This window comes from Cydia splendana, chromosome 9, assembly GCF_910591565.1.
Source record: "Cydia splendana chromosome 9, ilCydSple1.2, whole genome shotgun sequence".
Classification (NCBI taxonomy): Eukaryota; Metazoa; Arthropoda; class Insecta; order Lepidoptera; family Tortricidae; genus Cydia; species Cydia splendana.
In genome coordinates this window covers 18133842-18161214 of record NC_085968.1, presented here as the reverse complement: position 1 = coordinate 18161214, position 27373 = coordinate 18133842, and the positions used below count along the sequence as shown (strand labels likewise).

Genomic DNA, 27373 nt, shown 5'->3' with positions numbered 1-27373 from the left:
TAAAAATTAAAACTACAACATTTAACTGAAACAAAACGTATTATACACAAACGCAAACTTTTAAAATTATTAAAGATATATATGCAATTAAAAAAATGGTCAACCTATTTTTGTGCCATCCGATTACCAGATAGTTATCAGGCGACAGCTCTTTTGTTTTTATTTTATCTGTTAAAAAAGAAATATCCCCAGGACAGACCCTTTTCTTCCCTAATGTGTCAGTGGACCAAACACCAAAACTTATACATTAGCGTACAACTATCCCAATCATTGAAATGGGGGTTAAATGTGATCGCGTCCCCATCACTTATTCATGCTCATGAATACTTGAGTCAATTTACTGGAATCTGTCACAATTGTTATCAAAACTAGTGAAAATTGGTCACCCAACCCTTACCAATTCATACAGCCTGTGGCCTGTAATACGAGCAAAAAATTTAACTGTAGGCTGTACTCCTCATACTGACCAACATTTGTTCAGCAACTTTTAAAAATAACTTGTGGTTTGATTTTTAATACACTTTAAAGTTTATTCTAAGACGCAATGTATTGCGAATTTTGTTATGTTTAAGGTGTGACAAGCAATGTCAATCACAATGATATGGCGTGGCAATGGCGTCCATTGAAGATAATATTTATTTTGTATGAAAAATAGGGACTCCAAATACTTCATAATTTTTAAAAGTTGTTGAACAAAAGTGTCACCGTTTGAGGAGTACAATCTATGTTTTAATTATTCGCTCATGTTACAGGCCACACCCGGTATAACTTAGCAAACTTCTGTTAAATTTTGCCCCTTATCTAACAAACTCAAATGTCAAAATGATGGATAAGAACAAACGATTATCAAGAACTTGTTAGACATGACAGTTGTTTATGAAGAATACCAAAATACTTTAATAGTGTTGCAAAGAAACAAGTATACAAAAAAAAACTGAAAAATTAACCTCTCTTTTGTAGCACAAGTAGCACAACTCAGGTAAAAAAATATAGTACTTTAAATTTTTTTATTTGTAAAAATTTTGGTCTTCTTTTGACCTTTTGGTTTTCTAACGATTCAATACCCTTTTCCTTCCTAAAAAAACGTGTGTGCCTGACCACCAAAAAACCAAAACTTATACATTAGAGTTGTCCTGATCATTGAAATGGGCTAATGTGATCGCGTCATCACTTATTCATTCCCATGAATACTTGAGCCAGAGGGCCTACCGCGAACCACATTCGACGTGTTGCCTCCCTGTCGCACTTAAGTACGAATTTACAAGTGCGACAGAGAGGCAACTCGTCGAATGCGGTTCGCGGTAGGCCCTCAGTTCACCGGTCGCAGGGCAATCTTCCACGTTAATGATGTTGTACTTATTGCGTTGCTTCTTTTATTTTTACATTGTTATTACTGTGACCAACTTAGTTTTTATAGATTAAATTGACAATACTATACTGAAGAGATACTAGTACAGTTTCTGGTATGTGTGGCTTAACTTCAAACTCGGGTAAATCCATTCGACCCTCTCAGCAAATATCTACCCTTTCTTATTACCTTTTCCTAATACCAAAATCGCATGATCTGACTGATGGATTTAACCGAGTTTGAAGTTAAGCGACTTATATTTACTTCGTAAAGATGTCACTTTTAACAAGTTCCCAATAACAAATATCGGGAACTCTGTATCCAGTGACTTACGGCGCGATTTGGGAAATGAATTAGATATTCACTAGATATGAAATAGTAAAGATATGTGACGTTCAACGGAAAAAGGTACGTTATGGCGGTTGGCGCTTACGCTATTATTAACGCCGCTCTAATATTCAGCCGGGGCAATGGTACCTTTTGAATCGCGCCGTAACGGTAGACATTTAATGTACAGTCAAGTGTAAAAATATGGGTGCATACAACTTACTCAAAATATGTCCCATAGTTCTTAATTCGCCGACATCCTGTCTGTCTGTCTGTTTTTGAGTAATTTGAGTGCACCCATATTTTTTACACTTGACTGTACAAAATGACTATATTAACTTGGAATCGTATTTATATGGTTTACTACACACTTTAATGAAGAAATGTTTTGTGATGGACTCAGGTCGATCTGCATAAGTTTGCCGCTAAATATTGTATGCGACTTTTGACATTTAGCTGTGAACGTTGCAACACACAGGACATACGCCGACACATGCATAAAACGTCCCCTGCCCTTAAACGGCCGTAGACGTAAAACCCCAAACGGCTTTTCTGAGGCGTTACATTTGAAGTACAGTCATTACAAACGCCGACGTAGCACTCGCGACTCAATGTCTCAGTCTAACCAGGATAACAGCCCTCTTCGATTACGCATATCTATTACGGATTTTGAGGTCACTGTACTTGAGGAGTCGACTCTTTGCTCGTGTAAGCAATGGGAATTAAGATCAGGACAGCGCATGGACACGTAGGTGTCAGAACTAACGTTAGACGGTGCACGTGTCAGACGGAGACGAGTTGGTGATAGGGACTGGTAATCTCTCAATCCGAAAGGCAACAGGCAGTGATTGGAGCAAGAGAGATGAGGATCGAGCTCAGGGTCATGCCATGGGAGAGGTCTGTGTCCAGCAGAGGACTGGATACAGGTTAGTTATGATGATGATGAGGATGAATCTCTAAAAATCGCGTGCTTCTTGTTCAGAGCTATCAAGTTGCTCTGCTGGCGGTGAGCCCGCATTTGCCCCTTAACCTGTCACAGTGAATCTTTGTACATAAGTTCGGCAGCGCTTCCATACCACCATGGGAGTTGCAAAAGTTTTTATGCTAGGTATTTTATGTAGGGTACATATTGGACCAAATTGAGAAGATAGCAAGAAAAAAATATATTAATAATTATTATTAATGTCGAATTACAAAAAAAAACTATAATAGTTATTAAAAAAAAACGAATATACAACAACTAAAATTTAAAATTATTTAGAGATGTAAATGTCTCTAAGTGTCAGACCTAAAAGATTATACAGTTTCTATAAAGATAAATGTATTGCGAATGAACAGTTGGGAGATTATGAACAGTTTGTATTTTACATGTCTCTGGTTCCATCGTTCATTAGCGGACAGATGCGTCCTGCAATCGGAATTCGATCACCGCTTTAGGAACAATGTTACAGGGCGGCTTGTAATTGACGTCTGTTTCGTGTTGTTTTATGCTTGCCTGGTACTTTTCCGTCTGGTCGATACTTCAATATGTTAAAAAAAAACCGGACAAGTGCGAGTCGGACTCGCCCGCCGAGGGTTCCGTACTTTTTAGTATTTATTGTTATAGCGGCAACAGAAATACATCATCTGTGAAAATTTCAACTGTTCATATAGCTATCACGGTTCATGAGATACAGCCTGGTGACAGACAGACGGACAGACGGACAATGGAGTCTTAGTAATAGGGTCCCGTTTTTACCCTTTGGGTACGGAACCCTAAATACAGGCAATAATAACGTATAAAAAATTATAAATGCTATAGGTATTATTATTAAAATTGCACACGGAGCATGTAGATTTTACTTTTCACTTGCTCCAGCCAGCTGCATACACCGTGTGCAATCACCTTAATCAATCACATAATACGGCTATACAAATTATTCCTCACTTTATATTTTAACGTTCAGTACATCACTTAAAGAGCCAAATCACATAGAGCAACATCCAGGCTACCTATAAACAATCAAATTAAAAACAAGAATTTGACACTATTCGTAGGATTGACAGGTAAAACCTATGCTGGCACCATCTGTAAAATACTTCGACCGGCCAACCCCATTGTATTACCTAATCAAATTTTTAAAATGCGGCCTCCATCTTTTCACAACAATTCTACAATAAGCGGTAAATCAAACTAGAGCATGCATTTCTAGATTTCCTAGTGCCTAGGCTGCGTAGCTCGAGATTTAGGTGCGCGTGTTTATCTCATGGCACCTCCGCTCCGCTGGCCTGAGAGTTTCCACTACGATTATTATATGTAACAACCTAACTCCGAGAAAACGGCTCAATGCTCGTTAGAAAGAATGATAAAAATATAGAGGCAGCCATTCGTGTAATGTAAAAGCGAGAAGTATAGACTATGTTGCTGATGCTTGCACTCTAACGCTTAAGGTACTGTTTCGATTCAAAGTAAACCAGCATTACTGTAGTTCGTGTAATAAGTATATACATGTTTCGATAAAATGACCGTTTTGACGGATTCTGCAGCATTGCAGTCGGCAGCATTACTGCTGCAGTATTGCGGCGGGACATTACTGCTGCAGTATTGCGGCGGGACATTACTGCCGCAAATGTTAAAATCTTAGAGTATTTAGTAACTGGAGACGCCTTGGCTGTCATTTTCTGTACAAAACAGTCTGTCGATTTTTGCGGGGAAGGGCACGTCAAATGTATGGCTATTTGTACGTAACGTACAAATAGCCATGTCAGATAAACTTCAGTCCATACAAACTTTCGCAAAATTGTGCCAGGTTTTCAGCAGAGAGGTAAGCTCTTAAAGGCGGCTCTGGTTATTAAAATGCTCTAAGGTCAAAATAGATGTTGCTGCTCGGATGTATGACATTTGCGTCAGCAATATCGCGCTGCAATACTGCAGTAGTAACGCTGATGCAGTCTGAAGCCGAACGATATACCTGTCTATAGACCGCCAAAAAATTGTAGAACTTAAAAAGTGGCAACATCGTAGGGTCGTCCCGTTTTCTTAGATTGATTTGAAAGGGACGGCACTACGGTGTTGCCACTTTTTAAGTTCTACAATTTCTTGTCGGTCTATACGTTGACCATATACTCGTACTTACTAATCTTACTATACTCTTTGCATTTACCCATTTAACAAGTGTGTGTGTGTATGTGTGTGTCATATACACACTTTTTACTTTTTTTATTAAAAATACCGGCCAAGTGCGAGTCGAACTCGCGTTCCAAGGGTTCCGTACATTTCTAATAGGTTTTCCTGTCATCTATAGGTAAAGAACTATTTTGTGTACTTTTTTCAAATAATGGTCATTTTTTGGCTATTTTCTTAAATAACTTCTATCCTTTTTATTGTAAAATTATAAAAAATATATATTTGAAATTCTCAAAACGAGCTCTTTTATTTGCTATATAACACGATGTAGTTTAAAAATCTTTATGTTTTAACTTTCTCATTTACCTCCCACAAGTGGCCCCCATGTTTAAAATTCATTTGTTTACGTTACATGTCCGTCTTTGGGTCACTAATTTACATATGTGTACCAAATTTCAACTTAATTGGTCCATTACTTTCCGAGAAAATAGGCTATGACAGACGGACAGACAGACAGACCTACGCACGAGTGATATAGTATAAGGGTTCCGTTATTTCCTTTTGAGGTACGGAACCCTAAAAATAAACTGTCTAAGAAGGTTAAAAAGAAAACAAATAATGCATAGGAAACATTAATTGACGTTATGGCAAATCGGCAAGTATTCAAAATTTAAAAAAAAAAATGGCGCAGCGCGGTAGTCTTTTATTTTTCACACCGCGGGTACATTTGTTGTGACTTTTGAAATGTCATTCTTCTTTCGCTCGCTTATCTGTTCCTACGATGTGTTTCACTCTTATTTAAAACAATATTTCTAAACTATTTTCTATAACTATTCTTCTCTTGTGAAGTGAAAATGGTGTTTAGTTTAAGTTTGTCCCGTTTTGGTTTGCGTTACACCCATGACGAGCGTGATTCCGTCGATCAGGTAAGATTTTCTAATATATTTGATAAATGAACAGTATTTTAACATGACAATGTGCTTTAATATCGCTCTTATTGTGTCTTTTACATAAATTATATCGGCCCTCATTGATCACTTTCGACAACATAATAAATAACGCCACCTGTATTAAGGCAGTACAAAAGATCTGAACTCGTTTAGGAAGAAGCTAAAAACTTACTCATCAATCAATGTTTCGTAACAATAATTTGACGTATGATAGATACAATGTAACAATGTTATAAAAACATTTCCTTTCCCGTAGTACTTGCGAGTATTTTGATATGTTTGTAAGTATATTTATATCGACATACCTATACTTTTGTTTTTGATTAAATATAGAATATTTTTTATTAATTTTCATTCAGTCATTTTATTAAAGCCAAAATAAATGTTATTGTATTGTAATTCGGGCGATTTTCGGCTACTCGACGGCTGGTGCCTATTTTGCGTGAAATATTATTATTAGTAGAAGTTGTTTAAATAAACTTAGTATTGATAAACAAGAATTTGGTGATTTTTTTTCTTTAAAATTATGAATATATTTGTATTTACCGTTTATGTGATTGAAAATTTAAATTTTTAGTAATAATGAAAGAGATACTGTCTACTTTACCGTAATATATTATTTAATATACTGTCATCTTTTAAAAATATAAATGTGTACATCGGTATTGTATCGTCGCGTACAAATTCGATTCCATATTTGTTTTGAGGTGAAGCGGGCTAGCATATCAATAATTTCCGAAATACTAAGTAAACTACAGGTATTGCAATTTATCTGCCAAATTTCACCCAAATCTGTTCAGACGTTTTAGCGACACCAGTACAAATCTTTACATGCAAACTTTTCTCGTTTACCTATAGTAAAACTTCACTTAAACATTTCCCGTCAAAACACAACCCACCTAATACACTAACTGTTTATATCTCTTCATACCAGATCCGTCGCGTCACGCTATAAGCATTAATCACTAAATGGTTGTGTTGGCAACACCTGGGAAGTGTTTCTGAGCATTACCTGCAAGCTGTAGCCTGTAGCACTTTTACGTCGCCGTATACTTTTGTGTTCACGTGTTCATGCTAGTCATGTTGCTCCTGAGTTGTTGCAATTGCAAAAGGAGTCACAATTACCAATATACACTGACCAGTCGAAACGGGTCCACTTGTATGGAAAAAAACATCAATATCGACTCATCAAACCGGTGGTACTGAACAAACAACATACATAGTGTGGAACGTATACAATATGGTCCCGATAAACATACGTCTGTTAAAATCATAGCCCTTCCTTTTTGGGTTTGTCATAGTGAATTTCAAAGATGTTTGCCTCGCTCAGTATACAATTTTATGTGTTAACCTTATTTATAATTATGATGATACAATAAATATTATAAACTGACAGTTCTTGATCGTCATCTTTTAGTGTGTGAAGTAATGTTTGTGCGTGACGCACAGGAAACAAAAATTGCCTTCCAAAAACACTTTTTTTTTACTAGAAGTCTCAATATTTTGTTCTATTTCGTCAGCATTTGCGATTTTAAAACCAATACCAATTAAAATACAGGATAGGAGGATTTTTTATCCTCCAAATATGAAAACTTTTGCCGTTATTCCAAAACTCCTGCAAGCCTTAATTCGTTTCTCCTTTGATGTTCATGATAGTTAGATAGGCAATATATTTTAGCTAATTAGTTGTTAAGAATAAGGGGGATAGCTCCACTGGTTTTCCCGGCTCGTACCTGTGCCCAGCAAGCAATGTGGTAGTTTGTGGCGTTCACACGGCGGTAAGTAAAACAAATTGAGGCGTTTTCCGTTTCGAGAGTTTGCTTCTTGTGTGGGTGTTAGTTCTTGTGAGGATTATGTTGTGTGCGATAAGTTTTAAGTATATGACAGATGTGCACTACTTGCAAAATTGTAAGATAAAACTGTAATACACCTATAGGAATTTGAATAAATATCATTACAGTACCTTCTGATCATTATTAGCTTTTAAAATGATTACAACATAAGCAGTTTATTTCATAATGTGTGTGTATCGATATGTCTAAAAATGTATTATAACAAATTAATGAATGTAGCTCTTGAAAACACCAATTTAAAACGAAATGCTACTTGATATTTAAAAAAACTGGCACTTTTTAAGGATGTGGCATAACACCAAAAATCTTTTTAAACCGTATTTAAGATATTATACCCATTGGGCAAAAAATAGATAGATAATATAGGACAGCTCCAAAGAACAATAATAATTAATTATAATCGGGAACATCGTTATCTAATTACGACAATGTAATTTAATATTACTGTCTCAATGCGACGGAATTACACGCACTAACTACCACCTACAATTCAATAATTGTAGATAATTAACTGATATTGTATGCATGTCCCGGAGGATGCTGCATTACCCTGATCTTCGCTGCATTAAGAATGCATAGCCAATATTGTTAATTAAATCTAATTATTGATACATGACGTTACTCGTATTGAAATATCGTATTTATTTGTTATTCAAAACGGTTTTTAAAAAAAAGTAGCAAGTCGTACAGGTGTATTCGAATTTTAGTTATTCGATATGATACTGATCTGTCAGAATCAAAAGTGACGTTTTTGGTTGAAGAAATGTTACTTTTGACACGGACAGATCACAGAGTAGTATTATATCGGAAACAGATCGAATAGGTAACTAAAATTCGAATACGCCTGTTAGATAGTTTGTATAAATTCATAAGAAAATTTCAATTGTTACCTGTCAATTTAATCCCATCAAAAACATTTCATGTAAAAAGTCGATTGCCAAGTCACTATATGTATAACAAAATAAAGATATCTTATTGATACTCTTTTAACACCCCCTGGCACTGATTAAAATTACCGACTTGGTTTCACATTACATCTCAAAACTTTTTTGTAGTAGAAGCGTTGCGAGACTTGCACCTTTTTACATGTAATGTTTTTGATGGGATCTCATCTCTTTTTGTAGGCAGTCCTTCTTTTCGGGTACTCACACCCATATTATATATACACATATCATAACTAAACACATCTTCATTCATACTCACATCGTACATCGTAGTGTACCTTTACTTTACCTACTATTTGTAGGAACTGCAACAGTAACTTTGTAATAGCATATATTTATATGGAATTACAAACTTACTTATGCTTAGATCTTTAAAACGTGACTGATATTGCAATATTTTTAGGTTTTCATGGCTTGATAAGCTGAAAACTACTTACGTTTAAAATTTGAAGCTTGTGGGTATGCTAGAAGTACCTTAGAATTGTAATCATCGGTGAGCGAGCGAGTGAGTGAGTGTGTCAGTGTCGAAACTAAGGAACTTTGACGTACGATAATTCTTAAACTACAAGTTCAGATTTGATGTTTTTAAGAATATATCTAAAGCATGTTAAGCCCTATATGTAAATGAAAATTCAGGGTTCTAGCTTCAGCCAGCACAAAATAACAGGCCGTCGAAAATGGCCTGAATCGCTTCGAGAAAAGGATGGTACGGCCGTGCCTCTTTGTTTAGCTCGACTTGGCGGGGGCACTGCCGTGCCCCCAGATGATACTGACAAAGGTAATTTCTTAGTAAAAATTACTTATTTCGCATTGCCCATATTAGACAAAGATATCGCAACATCCTTATTCCTAAATATAGTGTAATAGGTATTTAAAACAATATGTAGCATTGCTGTGGCAGTCGCTATCTTTAGCGTCATGACTGTACTAATGAATTAGAGTTTTAAGAATACATTTCGTATATTTGAAATAGCTTTTTTTTAAATCTCCACTGAATCGGATATTTTTATCGGGTATTGGTATTTGCCCCATTCAATTAGTTTTATTGGTCCAAAAAAAGTGTTAGCGACGCTACGACAAGACGCGGATAATTATAAGTTAGATTAAGATCAAATTCGATTAAGACTGTATTCTCAATAAAGATTTATTTGATAGGTAGGGAAAACCGCGATTAGATTGTCAGTAGTCATAAGTATTCAAAATATCCGTTATTTAACTCGTAGGTTCGTAATAAGTTTTAGGTCACCCAGTAAGTTAGGAAAAAACATGGTTAAACCTATTTCCCAATTCCCAAGTAATCACTATAAACTTAGTAAAATAATGTAGGCTCTGTCATTGGTTAACCAAAGAAAGGCGGATCAAGACAAGGAAGTCTCAATATGAAAGGGACAGAATGACCGCTTCTCATTGGTCGGCCAAATTCGAGCTCAGCGCTCCGATACAGCATAATTTTCACTTAGAAACATACACGTTTCATTAATTAATTCGTAACCTGTTAAAGTTACATCATAACAATATTTGTAGATATTATAGGTCGTTAGCCTAGTCACCTAGTTAGATAAGAATCATAAGGCAGTCACAGGTAGACAAAGGCCTGCGAGTCGGCAAAAGGGCCATAAACCATCCATTGTATTCATTTCGGCCGCTTTCCTATCTATTGTAAGCCAAGTCGTAAGGACTAGTGAACTTGTTATCGTTTGTTTTTATAACTAATGAACGTAGTTAACTATTTGTAATAGTTTTAAGTCAGTAATTAATCGGATGTATGTAATATGAGTCGCAGAACGATAGCGGGATAATGAAAATTCACCCGAAAATGACCGTATGACGTAAGCGACCAATCACAGGCCGATTAATTCCGCGAATTAAGACATGATTTTATCTCCCTATCGTAGGTGACTCTCTTTCTTGATTTTTCGTATAAAAGTAAGACGGAACCGCTTCGGATCGTACAGTACACCAGGAGCAGCCGAAAAGGAAAAACCAAAAGGAAGAAAACCAAAGGAAGAAAACCAAGGAAGACCTGAGGGATCCGAAGCTGTACCGCCTAATCGTTGTAGGAGTATTTTTATATTTGTACCGCGTAATAAAAGTCAGTTTTTTTTAAATCGTGTAGTTTATTCTTTATCGCGAGGCGGTTGAAGATATTCGTCGAGGGCTTCGCACATGGGCATCTAGTAGGCTGGGGCGACTGCGGTTTCGAGCGAGGCGCCAGTAGACCAGTTACCTTCTCCAACTGCTATCGTCGGCTATATTGGGCGTTGAGAGTTCAATATTTTCTGGTCCTTCGAGCCGGATCTACTGTCAGCGCACCGGGACGTCGTGCTCAAGTCTACACTTGCTGCGAAGAAACGTCACAAATGACCGATAAAATGGTCGGTACGCGTTCGCGAAAGGCTGCGTCGATGCAGAGCGACGAAGATAGGCGGCGTTACCTAGCGGAGGGCGCGGCAGCGGCTCAGAGGGCTGCCCGCGCGGACGCCGAGAGGTCAGAGGGCGCCGAGGCGGCGCGCCCCCTCCTCACCCCTGTAACGTCGTCCGACGCGCTCAGCGAGCGTCCGCGCGCGGCTAGCGCCGAGCCGTTTGGCGTAGCGGCCGCACCACAGCACTCCCTCAGGGCGGACGACTTCACGAGGCCACCGGGGTCTCCCTCGCAAGTAAATACACTGCTGTGGAGCAGAGAGCTCCGCAAGCGGTTACGACGACTTGCGAGGCCCACACCGTTACCACTGCGACGGGCGAGAACGAAACTTAAGGACGTCGCAGCTACGCAGCAGGGAGGCACTATGGAGTCGAGCACTCCGTATGCACCTGCCCCTACTCAGTCCGTGCACTCATGCGCTAGTACGGTCATCGAGGCAAGGCTATCTCAAGTGGAGCTTGAGGCGAGCGAACGTCTAGCAGAAATTCAGCGAAAAGAATTGCGGATCGAAGCCGACTTAATAAAGAAGAGGCTAGAGGCGCAGAAATCACAGATTATAGCGGAAGGAAGCACGGGCGCAGTCTCAGATGCGGGTGACATCGAGCCACAACAGAAACGAATCCTGAAGTGGATGGACGACTCTCAGGATGACAAGACTATAACCGAGCCAGTTAAGAAGAGGTTAGCCAACGAGCCACCACCGGACTACGAGACTCCTAGACGGCCTCTGCGGGACGAGCGACATATGCGACGCCGCTCACCGAGCCGCGTGGAACGTCAACGGCGATCGGAATCGCCACCGGAGGAGCCCCGTACGCCGCACACGGCGCGTACGCAACACACGCAAGAAGGCACAGTTGCGGAGTCTATGCTGCATTTGTTCGAGAAGATGCAGATGGCGGCTCGTCCGGCACCTAAAGATATCTTCGAGCTACCTCACTTCTATGGAGATGTGAGCGAATGGCGAAGCTTTTACAATACCTACATCGAGACATCGAAGCGCTACAAGTTCACCGACTACGAGAACGTTGCAAGACTGCGTATGGCGTTACGCGGGGACGCTAAGATGTGCGTGTCACATGTCCTGTCTACAGCTACTCGTCCAGACATGGTTATACGTATTTTGAAGAAGCAGTTTGGCCGAAGCGAGGTGCTTTTGGATAAAGCAATCGAGGACCTACGAAGACTGCCACCGTTGGGGCCGAGCGCGAACGACCTCAATACGTTTGCGATCAAGATTATGAACGTCGTATCTACTATCATGGACATAGATAGAAGACACTACGCCGACAACCCGATGCTGATACGGGAAGTAACCGATCGATTATCGCCTCATCTACGAAGCAGATGGTGCGACTACGCCAACAGACATCGCGATACTGACGACCCCGAGATCCTGCAGTTGGCTGATTTTCTGATGGAAGAGAGCGAGCTAGAGATGTCATTCTGTCACGCGCGCGCACCAGCGAAGCGCGCGCAGGGACCGATGACACCACCGTACGCGCGCGCGCCTGGCGCTAGACTGAACGCGCCCGCGCCGCGCTATCCCATCCCCACTCCAGCTCCGGCCGCAAATCGATGCAGCGGAGGGCAGAAGGCGACGTATGCGGCTCGACAAATCACAGCGAAGAGCACGTGTTTGTACTGCTGTGGCAATCACATTACTACAGATTGTCGCAAGCTGGCCGCACAGAGTATAGGCGCTAGATGGGAATGGGCAAGACTCAATCGTATATGCTTCAGATGTATGGACGCGAAACATTTGAAGTCGCAATGCAACGCGAAAGGGTGCGGCGTGACAGGCTGCCCGCACACGCATCACCGTTTGCTGCACACCGAGCCTACACAGGCGAACAACAGCAGTGGGGCTACAATAGCGGTAGCTCAGTCGACGCATCGAGCGGTCGCCTCACCGAGAGTGACGTCATCGTTTGCGGCAGCGGCCGAAACGGAGTCGCGGCCTACAGAACGAGAGGACAACGATCCGCGCGTCTACGTGTCGTCAACCCCAAACTTCAACGTGCTACTGAAGGTGCTGCCTGTAACAGTCACGGGGCCGAAGGGTACGGCTCAAATATTCGCTTTCCTCGACGACGGGTCAACGCTTTCCATGATAGATCAAGACGTCGCAGATGAAATCGGAGCAGTAGGCGAAGACGAACCTCTCTGTCTACGTGGGATAAGAAACCTGAAGCACACATCTATCACGCAAACTGTAAAGGCGCAAGTGGGACCGCTGCGAGGAGGCACCGTGCACGAGATCGTCATGAAGACCGTAGAAGGACTTGGCATACGATCGCAATCACTCAACAAGGCCGAATTGATGAAGCACAAACACTTAGAAGATTTGGGCGACGAATGCTACGTGGGTACAGGAGTACCGCAGATGCTGATTGGAGGCGATTTCTGCCACCTGAAGACTCCCATCGAGATCAGGCAGGGCGGAGAGGACGAGCCTTGCGCAATGAAGACACCCTTGGGTTGGGTATTTTTTGGGCGAATGCCGCGCATCATTCGCACGATCGAGCAAACCGTACTTCATTGCCGCACAGAGGACGACGAATTAATCGATCAAGTTAAGAAGCATTGGTCGATCGAAGCGTTAGGAGTAACGAATAAAGAAAACGTCAGTCCGAGCGATCAGCGAGCCATCGACATTTTCAACGCTACGGTACGCAAGACTGCAGGGGGCCGGTACGAGGTCGGTCAACTGTGGGCGTCGGACAACGTGAAGCTACCACCGAGCTACGTAATGGCGCGGTCGAGGCTACACAACTTGGAGATGAAAATGCGGCGCAACAAGGACTTCGCTGAAGACTACGAAGCCCAAATTCAGAAGTTACTACAGAAAGGATACGCGGAACGTATCATGGAGCCGCCGCAGACCGACCGAACCTGGTTTTTGCCGCACTTTAATGTATTTAATTTAAATAAAGGCAAAGGAAGAGCCGTTTTTGACTGCGCGGCAAAAAGTCAAGGAAATAGTCTGAATGACTATATTTTATCGGGGCCAGACCTACTACGAAGCCTATTAGGAATTTTGCTACGATTCCGCGAATGGAATTTCGCGGTGGTCGCGGACATACAAGAAATGTTCCTGCAAATTCAAATGCGAGAAGAAGATCAACAGAGCCAACTCTTCCTGTGGCGCGGCACTAGAAGAGATATGGAGCCCCAGGTGTACAAACTAAACAGAGTTTGTTTTGGCAACGTGTCATCGCCTTTCCTCGCGCATTCGGTGCGTAATAGGAACGCGCTCGACAACCAGGACAAATATCCGGACGCGGTCTACGACATCCACAATAATCATTATATGGACGATTACGTGGCATCGTACGAGACCGAGGATGAGCTGCTACGAGTATCACAACAAGTGCGAGACTCGCACGCGGAGGGCAGTTTTCATCTACGAGGCTACGCGAGCAACAGTACGCGAATGCTGGCAAGCGTCGAGCACGAACTACACGCAGCGCAAGGACCGACGCATCTGGGCGAAGGTCAACCCACAGTTCTAGGCATGACGTGGGACCCTAGGACGGACACTCTGGGCTACAACACGAAAATGCTGCGAGTTCCCGAGGCTGTGAAGACGCAAGAACGGCCGCCGACAAAAAGGGAACTTCTCAGCTCGATAATGTCCATATACGACCCCATGGGACTTATCGCTCACTACGTCATCAGCGCTAAAATGATATTTCAGCGAGTTTGGACAAAAGGCACTACGTGGGACGCACCGCTACCAGATAAAGAAGCTGAAGACTTTTTTCAGTGGCAGAACGCACTGAAACACGTAGCGGCGCTACGCATACCTAGAAGGTATGAGTCACCGGGCGGAGCTACGAGATACACGTTACACGTTTTTACCGACGCGTCAACTGAAGCCTATTGCGCCGTGGCGTATTGGCGTATCGAGAACAAAGAAGATGTACGAGTCAGCCTAGCAGCGGGCAAAAGCAGAGTTTGCCCCCTGAAAGTATTGTCAGTACCACGACTAGAGCTTACAGCCGCAGTAATCGGAGTTCGATTGGCCGAGACGATTAAAAAGGAGCAACGATACAACGTCAAGAAAATTATCTACTGGACGGACTCTCGAGTATTGCTAGGATGGATCAAAGACGACGCAAGAAACTACAAGCCGTTCGTGTCGCACCGTTTGGCTGAAATAGCTGAAAAATCGGACCGGCGGGCGTGGATGTACGTGCCAACCGACGTGAACCCCGCAGACCACGCTACGAGAGGGAAGCCGGCGAGGAAAATCACCGCTCACGACGAATGGTACAAAGGACCGTCATTTCTTCACCGACCAGAAGTGGAGTGGCCGAGTCAAGAAATAGGCAGACCGACTGAAGACCTTCCTGAAAGGAAAAGCGGAGTCACAGTAGAGACTACGTTATCTACTACTACGTCAAAGTCAGATCCGTCGAGCGTGCTACCTGACATACGACGCTTCAGTAATTACGATAGGCTAATGAATTCGACGGCCTACGTTCTACTTTTCATAGATAAGATGAAAAATAAGAACAAGACGCTGCAGCTGCAAGTGAACCACATAAAGCGAGCCGAGCATATGTGGCTACAGAATAGCCAACGAAGAAGTTTCCCGGACGAGCTGCGCACTCTAAGCGCAGGACGCGATTTGGACAAGAAATCGCGAATATACAATCTAGCACCCGAGCTGTGCGACGACGGCGTGCTGCGAATGAAGACGAGGTTAGGAAACGCTCCAGTGTTGTACACATCGGTACGACCCGTAATATTGGACGGCAAGGACTCATTTACCAGACTAATGGTCCAACGCGCACACAGGCGAATGGCGCACATTCATAACGAGGCAGTGGTAAATCAGCTACGACAACATTACTGGATATTACAACTGCGACCTACTGTGAAAGCTGTAGCGCGAGACTGCGCGCTGTGTAAGCTACGTCGAGCTTCACCGCGAGCGCAGCCCCTTGGCGATCTACCACCCGAGCGGCTACAGGCTTACCAGAGGCCATTCACCTACACCGCGCAAGACTACCTCGGGCCTATGTACGTGACCATAGGACGACGACGAGAGAAACGCTGGGTGTGTCTGTACACATGCCTAGTAACTCGGGCTATTCACCTCGAAACTGTACATAGCCTGTCTACGGATAGCGCTCTACTGGCGCTAAGGCGCTTCGCCGCACGAAGAGGATGGCCGAGCGTTATGTATAGCGATAACGCAACCTGCTTCAAGGCGGCATCGAACGAGCTGCGCGAGGCCTACAGGCAATGGCTTCCGCAATTGCAACACTACGGCGTGCAGCGACGAATGGATTGGAAATTCATTCCCCCCGGCAACCCATCTGCAGGCGGAGCTTGGGAGCGAATGGTACGCACCGTGAAGACAGCGATGCTCTATACCTTCAACACTAGAGCACCGAAAACCGAAGTGTTCGAGACTCTACTGGCAGAGATCGAGAATATCGTTAACAGAAGGCCGTTAACACACGTGAACGTCGACCCAGAGAGCGAAGAAAGTCTCACACCTGCGCACTTTCTTCTACTTCATAACGCTAACTTACCTATGATTGGCGCTTACGAGGAAAACGACAAGCGACAATGGAGGGCTGCCCAGGCGCTAGCAGACCACTTCTGGCGGCGCTGGACCAAGGAGTACTTTCCACTGCTGACACCACGCAAATCATCCGACGACGGAGGGCGACAGATCCAGCCGGGAGATGTTGTCATCATTTCTGAACCCAACGGACCACGCAGCGTGTGGCCTAAAGGAGTCGTCGAGACCGTCTATCATGGACCCGACGGGAGGGTTCGCTCCGCAGACGTCAGAACGAGGCACGGGACGCTACGCAGGCCGAGCTGCAAGCTGGCGGTCATCGCGTCGCAACCCATGCACCAGGAGTCTTCGACTGCGGGGACAAAATGTTAGCGACGCTACGACAAGACGCGGATAATTATAAGTTAGATTAAGATCAAATTCGATTAAGACTGTATTCTCAATAAAGATTTATTTGATAGGTAGGGAAAACCGCGATTAGATTGTCAGTAGTCATAAGTATTCAAAATATCCGTTATTTAACTCGTAGGTTCGTAATAAGTTTTAGGTCACCCAGTAAGTTAGGAAAAAACATGGTTAAACCTATTTCCCAATTCCCAAGTAATCACTATAAACTTAGTAAAATAATGTAGGCTCTGTCATTGGTTAACCAAAGAAAGGCGGATCAAGACAAGGAAGTCTCAATATGAAAGGGACAGAATGACCGCTTCTCATTGGTCGGCCAAATTCGAGCTCAGCGCTCCGATACAGCATAATTTTCACTTAGAAACATACACGTTTCATTAATTAATTCGTAACCTGTTAAAGTTACATCATAACAATATTTGTAGATATTATAGGTCGTTAGCCTAGTCACCTAGTTAGATAAGAATCATAAGGCAGTCACAGGTAGACAAAGGCCTGCGAGTCGGCAAAAGGGCCATAAACCATCCATTGTATTCATTTCGGCCGCTTTCCTATCTATTGTAAGCCAAGTCGTAAGGACTAGTGAACTTGTTATCGTTTGTTTTTATAACTAATGAACGTAGTTAACTATTTGTAATAGTTTTAAGTCAGTAATTAATCGGATGTATGTAATATGAGTCGCAGAACGATAGCGGGATAATGAAAATTCACCCGAAAATGACCGTATGACGTAAGCGACCAATCACAGGCCGATTAATTCCGCGAATTAAGACATGATTTTATCTCCCTATCGTAGGTGACTCTCTTTCTTGATTTTTCGTATAAAAGTAAGACGGAACCGCTTCGGATCGTACAGTACACCAGGAGCAGCCGAAAAGGAAAAACCAAAAGGAAGAAAACCAAAGGAAGAAAACCAAGGAAGACCTGAGGGATCCGAAGCTGTACCGCCTAATCGTTGTAGGAGTATTTTTATATTTGTACCGCGTAATAAAAGTCAGTTTTTTTTAAATCGTGTAGTTTATTCTTTATCGCGAGGCGGTTGAAGATATTCGTCGAGGGCTTCGCACATGGGCATCTAGTAGGCTGGGGCGACTGCGGTTTCGAGCGAGGCGCCAGTAGACCAGTTACCTTCTCCAACTGCTATCGTCGGCTATATTGGGCGTTGAGAGTTCAATAAAAAGAATATTCCCTTCCTGTGTTTTCCACGTCGAAAAAAAAACCAATATATCCGGACCATATCAAATATTTTATTTGCATTCCATACAACATGAAAAGTGCAATCCGAAAAGGAACATAATCCAGCTAGTGGGTTTGTTAGTACACAAAAGTCATAGCAAACATAAATCAAACAGCAGTGGAAGTCCGGAAATTGATACCGCTCTGACGGACCCGGTGTTTCCAAAGTACATGTATACCAAGTATAGGTGAGCTAGTCTTTATACGTGTACTGTGGGTCTAGAAAGTCGTACATACACGAGCGGTTTTGTACAGTCCTGGGAATATTCAAGTCTCAGAGGAATGTAACACATTATACACACATAATAATGAAAATAAATATACACATCACCTGTCCCCATATTTATTCCTAGAGCATCGTAGCAAATATAATAAGCCCACTACATATTAATAACATTGCAATAATGCATACTCTCGAAAAATGAAAAGGTTAAATACAAGAATTTCGATCCTTTTATCAGCTTTTTATTAGCGTTGTAGCGTGTTTTATCTAAATTCATGAAACAATTAATGATACGTTATAAGAAACAAATACGAAATTAAAATTCGTTTTCATGTTCTTATCATGTATAATGTTTAATAGTGTTCTCAAGAAGAGAGGAATGCGGCCATTGGGATTAAATATTCCCGGGAACATAAAATATGACCTCAGCGCATCACTACAAGTGATATACACCGTTTTGGCCTCTGCCGGTATATCTACTTATACATAGAAAGTTATGGAGCTTAGTGCCCTGTCGCTATAACCGGAATCGCTTTTAGCGAAGCAACTTTGTCCATCTGAACTGCTGAATAATGTAGATGAGAAATGCTGTTTGGTTTCGTCAGTTAGTTAGTTGATTTATTAAGAGGGAAGTATAGCTACTGACAAAAGTAACTTTTTTCATACAAAATCCATTTCGGGAGAAAACTGTTTCCACTAACTAAATCTTAACATATCACTTTGATTTTGATGTCGATCGCTTCAGCGTAACATATTCTAGGGTTTCGCGTTTTTTGAAAAACAAAAAAGAAATTATCCGTATTGCAAATTTTGAAGAAAGGAAAACCTATAAACCTAGTTTTTCATTGTGTCAGTAACATAAAAATCATGGAGAATGGAAAATATTTAGATGTGGACAAACGTTCTCTCTTAAGCTAGCATCAGAAAAGTTTCGAATATGAGTGAATTGCAAAAAAATTTTACGTTATTAAGCGCAGTTAAGAACCTGTGGTTAGTCTTAACTTAATTGATTAATTTGTGTTACGAAAATTAACTATGTAAATTGTATTGTATTTATTGTATGTACTTAATTCGTACACATATAAGTCTATAGCATACCCTAACACTACATGCATCTAACTTTAATAGAAATGGCTTAACTGTCGTAACACAATGGAATCAATTAACTTTAGACTAATTACATGTGCTTAAATATGCAAAATAGCGTAAGCGTCAACCGCCATAAGGTACCTTTACCCGTGGGACGTCACATATATTTACTATATCGTATCTAGTTAACTCTAATTCATTTGCCGAATCGCGCCGATTGTATTTAATATTTGTAAAATATTGTTTACTTCCGTACCGATAAACAAGATGGCATTTTATTTTCAAAATTAATCAGAACAACATGCATACCTGAAAATTCTAAAATCCCAACGACTAATAATAAATTTCGCTGCAGCGCCAAGATTCTTTAGCTAAATGAAATTGTTTTACAAGTACTATTTCGAATGAAATGTCGTTCGAAACCGTTGTTTTCGTATTTAATTGATCAGTTCATGAATGCGTCTGCTGCTACTGCCACCTATACAGGGGTTAAAACTGCCAACTGAGCACTAAAGAGGGCGCCTCTGGGCTTTTCGTTAAAAGTCGTCAATATCGAATTCTTCGAACTTTTGGATGGATGGAAACAAGACACCTGACCTGAAATGCTAATCGGTGTATTTTTCTGTCACTTTGGTACATTAGTTATTTTATCTACTATGTGGGAACGTTACAGAGGCGCCATCTACAATGAAAGGTGATTTAAGAAGTTAAGATAAGAAGAACGTTTCCCAAACATGAATAAAAACCTACTAACAAGTAAATAATAAAATGTGACGATTTGAAAAGGATTATTTTGGACAATTCTATTGTCTGGATCATATTTTAAACAGATCCAATAACTAAAATTCGAATTGGCCCGAAAGTTCCGACATAAAAAGTTCTTAGTGTAAAAAAATGGGTCAAAAACGACTTCTTGACTTCATTCTTGTCATCGTCAACTGTTTCGCGAGTTTCTTTGAAATTCCAGTAACTGCGACTGTGGGGGACATTAAACGTTAATGCACCAACAATATTCCCTGCCTGGGTATCGTAAAAACTTCGCCCACTACTCCTGGAGTCGTGGCCGTAAGCGGACGACATGATGCACTTTGACATTGTTTTAAAGTAAATTCCGATACTAACTTGAATGACAATAAGTCTTGCTTTTTAAGACCCTGGAGACACGAATTTCCAACAAATATTAATTGGTATTTTAGTAATTTCTAAACGAGGTAGCGTGCGATAGGATGATTTCAAAGCAAGTTTAATAGTCACTCCATTTAAAAACTGATTTGTAGATAAGTTTATATGTCAAGCTGTGTCATGAAACTTATTACTTAGCAAGTTAATATAATTTCTTAGAAATATTTACCTTCTACCTGGATTAATAGATGGCCTGATTCATATCAAACAGCAAATTATTTCTTTGTCCTTTCAATTAAATAGATATCAAGTTTCTACGGAGTTTCATGTTCGATATTCTTTGTCCACTGTTTCAACGGTTGTCTTCTTGACTCTAACTTAATAATAAATTGTTTCTCAATTTAGGTATGTAATAAACAATTTTGAAGGTTATAGTAATTAAACTTAATTACATACAAAAAAAACTACTATGCTATCACGAAAAAAAAAATTTGCTATTATGGACGTTACAGAATTTTCGAAATTCTCCGACACTATATTTAGTGTGGAACGGTAACTATCGCCACCAAAGTGCAGACTGCAGTCGAAAAACTTGAAGTGCACCTGCTTCTACTATAACCTAACATTTATGTTGCTATCGACACACGATGTCGAGTTTTACCTCATAGTTACGAACTGATGAAGCGTAGAGCATCTCTGTTATGGTTATAACTAAAACGACTGATTATAACGAAAATTATGCTAATTTTTTTTATTGTGATTGACGTCTGTATAATACATTAATAATGTTTTGTTGAATCGAAACCTTTGCTAAATTCTTTTTTAAAGTCAACGGCTATGGCTAAAGCAGCTACACTCTACAGTCCAACAAATCTCCACTAGCGTGCCACGGATTAACTCGCAGCTCACATTCCGCGTGCTCAGTAGTTACGGGCCTAGTAATTGGCATTCACTGCGCTGGACGCCACGGAAATTAAAAATGATTGTACTGTCTGTACTGTACACAAACTGACACTTGAAAGTGAAGGCTTGTTAGTAAAGGGAGATGCTCTCAAATCAATTTTCTTACGAAAGTCTTCGCGAGTTTTTGGTACATTTTCAAAACATTTTCAAGCGGTTACTGTTTTTTATGCAATAATTTTCACGTAAGAATACCGCTAGGTATGTTGCAAACAATAACGTTATTGTGAATACTGTTCTTTTGCATTAAAATTTTATTCAATTTAAATTATAGAGATATTGAAAATAAACATTTAAAAGTCTCAGTGAAAAAAAACAAATCAGTGTTAAAAGTTTTGCCGTAAAAAGATTGCAATTTTTATTTAATATGAAAATTGACCCGCAATACATCTTGAAAAACATTGTTGGCACCGTTACTCATCATAGACAAACTTGACAATGGAAAGTGAAGGCATGTTTGCAAATTAACAAACGAGATTCACAATCAACCCCCAGTAATTACATTGTTAATATTTACAATGACTGAAAGTTTAAACATGCAAATTGTACACTTTTCCAACGATTCGAGTTGTTAAAAAGCGGCGGACAAAGGCAGCGCGTAAATGTTTACCCGACACATCGGTCGTTGTGTGCATCAATTAAAAATATATTACTTGCTGGGTTGACTTCCGTCCGTTCGGAACGCTGCGTCGCTGGTCTCGTGGCCAAATGTCGTACCTCCATATTAGTTCATATGAAAACCGGCTTTTGTTCATTGCAGCCTGTGCAGTCCGCTCAAGCGCAGAATATTCAGAACGAACACACTGCAGGCCGGTGCGTTGTTACTGGTCTTCAGTACCGAATACTGATAGAATTCTTAACGGCATGTTTACATTTTAATAGGGCTAGAAAGCTTATTATATCGGCTACTACATATAGTTGTTACAGTTTCATACACGGCAAAATAGTAAATGAACTTATTTATGCAATCAAACGGGAATCCGCTAGGCCACAACTTTCTACAATACATATAGCATATTCCTCCATCGTTCAGTTACGAAGAATGAAGACCAAAGTGTTGCGTCTTTACCCCGTTTGTTCCACTTCATTTCCCATCCCGCACATTTTACCTACGTTAAAGAAAGATAGGAGTACCTGTATCGCTAGCTTTGTATGTTTAGAATCGCCCCAGGTGATGCGTTTGCATCTCCATTACAAATGCGCAGTGTACGGTTGCAGCGATAATTTTTATTCGCTCAAATAAACATATTTGCGCAACTTTTATCTGAGCCGTTCGACTAGTGCTGTTTGTTCTGTAGCCGAGTAAATTGTATTCCCTAAGCTGCAGCGGTAAATGATCGCGTTTTTATTACCTGTCATGTCATCCGTCACTTTTGCACTTACATACTTGTTAGAACGTGACAGGCATGGTGACAAATGATAGAAAGCTGACAATCTTAGTATTCTTAGTCCTTCAGGGGTATATTGAAGACGATGACAACTAGAAAACAAATGTTCACCGCCTCGACATTTTTATTCTAACTTAATAAGTAAAATACAAGTTATCTGTGTTCATCTACTTAATGCACGATATTATTGATCACGAAAACATTATTGTACAACGTCTTTAAATACTTTAAACGAATTATATATTAATTAAGTTTGTAGATAGTCTTGTTCCGGGAATATTGAAACATTGGAAATTTACTTTCTAAGCCGATTCATGTTTATTGATATGGTATCGTAATCGCACACATTACGCTTTTTGACTTTAAGATTTTCTTTGATTTATTATTCATATTTCCTCTTGATCTCACATTCAAACAAAGTACAAACGGCAGATTGAAAATAAGAAGACATTCTTTACTAACAAATATCAAACATCCTAGTCTAAATTTGTATTTCGTTTCCTGTTATTTTTTAACTTTATGGTGCACAATAAAGAATACTTACTTACTGAAATATCTTACAGCAACGGAATAAAATGAAAACATCCCATTATTTCTTGAAGTCATAAATAGTACGGGAACGTTACAAGAAATATTCGCGCGTAAAAATATGCCTCAAAACGGTACATCACTACGTTCGACTGTCTGCCTTCGAATCGTTATTTGAATATGAATTCCGTTTGTGTGACATATTTTTATTTTTCATGTACGTTAAACGACCGATCATAGTCCATCAGTCAATTTGCCGCGGCCCAATCTGTATTCTAAATTGGGTCGATTCATGCCGTCGACAACTTTTGAATGTAGTTGGACTGTATAACTTTCGCTCCAATTTCGAAATTCATTCTAGTGTTATTCATAGGTTGAAATTTGAAAATTTGTGTAACGTTAAAAAATTCAACCGTTTTAATTTTTAACCGGTTCAATTATTTTTTGTTAGGTAATGATTCCGTTTAACTATGTATTTCTGTGTGTACGGCTAACGGAGACGACTAATATGTGTATGTAAGTTCGAATCATTGGCAATAGGTTTTGTACAAAGTATACATAATATTACTAAGTAACAGTTACTTTCGTAAAACAAATACCTTTTCACGAGGCAAAGGTAGAACTATAAGATCCCAAAGTTATATAAAAGTTGTTCAGTCAAAACATAGAGTGGTAGGTGGCAGGTTGCGGTGATTTATTACACTTCTCAAACTGCTGCGGCTGCACCCGCCATACTGCACTATTCGTTACTAACTATTTTAGCCGGTAAACACTGTTTTCGAGTAGCCAGACTAACTGCAAATAATCAATTTCTAGTCTAAGCGAAGAAATAGATTCATTGAGAACTAAGCATGAAAACAAGTAAAAAGCTTTAAAAACTTTAGCCCGACTGTGGACTTATTTATTTTAACACATTCATTGCCACTGTTACGGGTTACGCTCGTAGCGCGTAGCCGCGTCTTTGCCGTATGTAGTGCGTAGTCGCTACGAACAGTGTACCCGACAGTTGGGTTCTTGGCCCTGAATGTGTTAAAATACACCTCTCTTTTTTAAATCGGCTAAAATGTTACTTATGTCAACCCGAGTTTTAAAATGAATCGTATATGCCATCTCATTCATCAATATACTCGTACAGTCGACGTCAAAGATATGTTTACACTTTTGCACCTTACGCCTTTAGTAATAAGGCGAAAATTGTAAACATATCTTTGACGTCGACTGTACCTTCATTAGTGTCAACGCTACGGTAGAACACATAGTAAAAATACATGTACAGCGAGCGGCAAAATTGGATATCCATTCATAAAGTGGGTATGCACTTTTGCAGCGGTGTGTACATATAAATTTTATGGAGTGCTATGATAAAAACTATTAGGTATTTTATAGCCATTTGTTGTTTTTGTTTGCCACCTCCGTTGTATAAAAAAAATATTTATATTGCAACATTGATCATTATTAATTTATTACTGTATTAGTCGCATAATTGACCGTAGTTATGCAGAAAACGACCAACTCAATTTTTTTAGCAATGCAGAAAGCGACCAAAGCTACTGAGTTTTAGGGTGTAAGTCACTTTGACAAAAATAAAAAGTTGGTCGCTTTCTACAGAACTACGGTCAATTAGTTAGGTAGGTACCACAGGATATTATTGTCCTGTCATTCAAGTCAAAGGAAGTAAATGAATACCTAAATAAATATTTAACCTTACAAAAATCAATCTAGACGCAAACTATACAGGACTTAAGCGTTTATCTCCAGTTTGTAAAACTGTAAAAAAACTGTAAAAAAATGATATACCCAAAAACAATTCCATTACTGTAAACCCTAAAGAAATACCCGTCCAATTCTTAAACCGATTTCCAAAGCTCGTTATTTTCTTTAAACAAGTAAACTTAATAAAAAAACCATTGTCTCTCTGTGGTAATTCTAGCGTTAAGGGGTGTTTGCCGGCCTCCCCTCTATTTGACGGTAAATTAGTGGGATTGCCCGCTCATTTCCTATTTGTTCACGGCACCTAATAGGGACATTGATTTCTGAAAGCTTGTATTTTCAGGGATATTGTTACTTCATCATCATCATCATCATCATCTCAGCCATAAGACGTCCACTGCTGAACATAGGCCTATTGTTACTTACCTGACAATATTGTAACAATAACATCCTAGTGATATTTATATTGTATGATTTGTTAGCTGTACGTTCAAAACGCAGTTCGTCCAAATGGTATTTCGTCCATTCGTCTACTACGTAGTTCGTCCATAATATTAGATGATAGCACATATTATACGTTCCGTTTCGAAGTTTAAGATACGTCAAATATTACGTCTATACGATATGGATGAGATATGTCAGTGTCAAAAGTGACGTTTTTGTTTGAAGAAACGTCACTTTTGACACTGACATATCTAATCAATATCGTATCTAGACCTAATATTTGATGTATCTTAAGTTCGAATCGGGCGATAGTTTGGAACTTACATTTATAAACTCATAGAATACTTATTGACCTACATAAAAACAGCTAAGTTGGTGAAATGGGATTATGGTAGTAAGGGAGTTACACCATCGTTCTTTTTATTTTAGTGCATTTTTTCCGGGTAACAATTGCCTGTACTTAAAACAGTTCAAACCAGGGTAGAAACTACTCTACCTAGTACAGGTCTATACGATTTATTTCACCGAAATATACTACTTTCAGGTGTTTTTCTGTAATCAAGCAACCAACACCCAAAATATTAATAATATTATCAGGACACCGATAATACATCGTAATTTTTTCTTATATGGAGGCCATTATCCATTTTATATGAAGGCCACCTCCGATAATCCAGATATATGAAGGTAGATTCTAATAGGTATATCAACTTTTGACACGTTATCGATTATGTATGTATTATGGGCCAAGTTGACAGATACAAACAAAGAATGGCCAAGTGCGAATCGGACTCGCATACGGAGGATTTCGTACCATGACATTTTTTTGATATTTTTCCCCTTTCTTTGGTGAGTTGCCGACTTTTTTACATATTTGCTGAGTAGTTTTTTTTTCACACCAAGTTTAATATTTATATTGCATCATTATAGAGAAAGCACAAAAACACAGTTTCTTATAAGGGATGGGGTTATCGTTAATATTTATTTCTATTTTATTATAGCTGCAATAGTAATTAAGGTAACAAGACTATTGAAGTGAATATCACGAACCGAGAGTTAAATGGCGGCTATTCAACTGTCTATCGGCTCGGTTCGGGAAATGAATTAGAGACTCACTAGATATGAAATAGTAAAGATATGTGATGTTCCACTGCAAAAGGTACCTTATGGCGGCTGGCGCCGCGATTCGGGAAATGAATTAGAGATTCACTAGATATATTAGAGATTCACTAGATATGAAATAGTGAAGATATATTATCTTTACCATCGGCGCGATTCGGGAAATGAATTAGAGATTCACTAGATACGATATAGTAAAGATATGTGACGTCCCACGGGTAAAGGTACCTTATGGTGGCTGGCGCTTACGCTATATTAACGCCGCTCCAATATTATTGCGGCGCTATGTGACGTAAGCGCCGGCCGCCATAAGGCACCTTTTTCCGTGGAACGTCACATATCTTCACTATTTCATATCTAGTGAATCTCTAATTCATTTCCCGAATCGAGCCGTATATCGTATCTAGTTAATCTCTAATTCATTTCCCGAATCGCGCCGTATTACGGTTCATGATATTCAGCCTACTGACAGACAGACCTATAATGGAAGCTTAGTGGGGTCAGGCGTGGCGTGGCTGACTCCGCGAGTTCGTCGCGACGCAACAAGTAGCTACAAGTACATCCGTCCCACACCAATTTTGGTGGCTAGCCATAGGCCGCGCGTGGCGCTTGCATATCTGTCCTAATTGTAACAGACGCGTTTTGTTAGAGAGTGAA

At 40.2% G+C, this 27373-nt stretch overlaps 1 protein-coding gene across 8 annotated transcripts in view; it reads left to right on the top strand.

The window, feature by feature from the left end:
• LOC134793779 (polypyrimidine tract-binding protein 2) overlaps positions 1-27373 on the top strand; it is a 635946-nt gene that overhangs the window by 473749 nt on the left and 134824 nt on the right. Inside the window, exon 1 of one of the 8 annotated variants that reach the window (XM_063765449.1) lies at positions 5530-5707. The exons of the other annotated variants lie outside the window; for them this stretch is intronic. Coding sequence (XP_063621519.1) covers positions 5636-5707 — 72 coding nt within the window. The 5' untranslated portion in view covers positions 5530-5635. Of the gene's footprint in view, positions 1-5529; positions 5708-27373 lie in introns of those variants that run through there. 8 annotated transcript variants of the gene reach the window in all.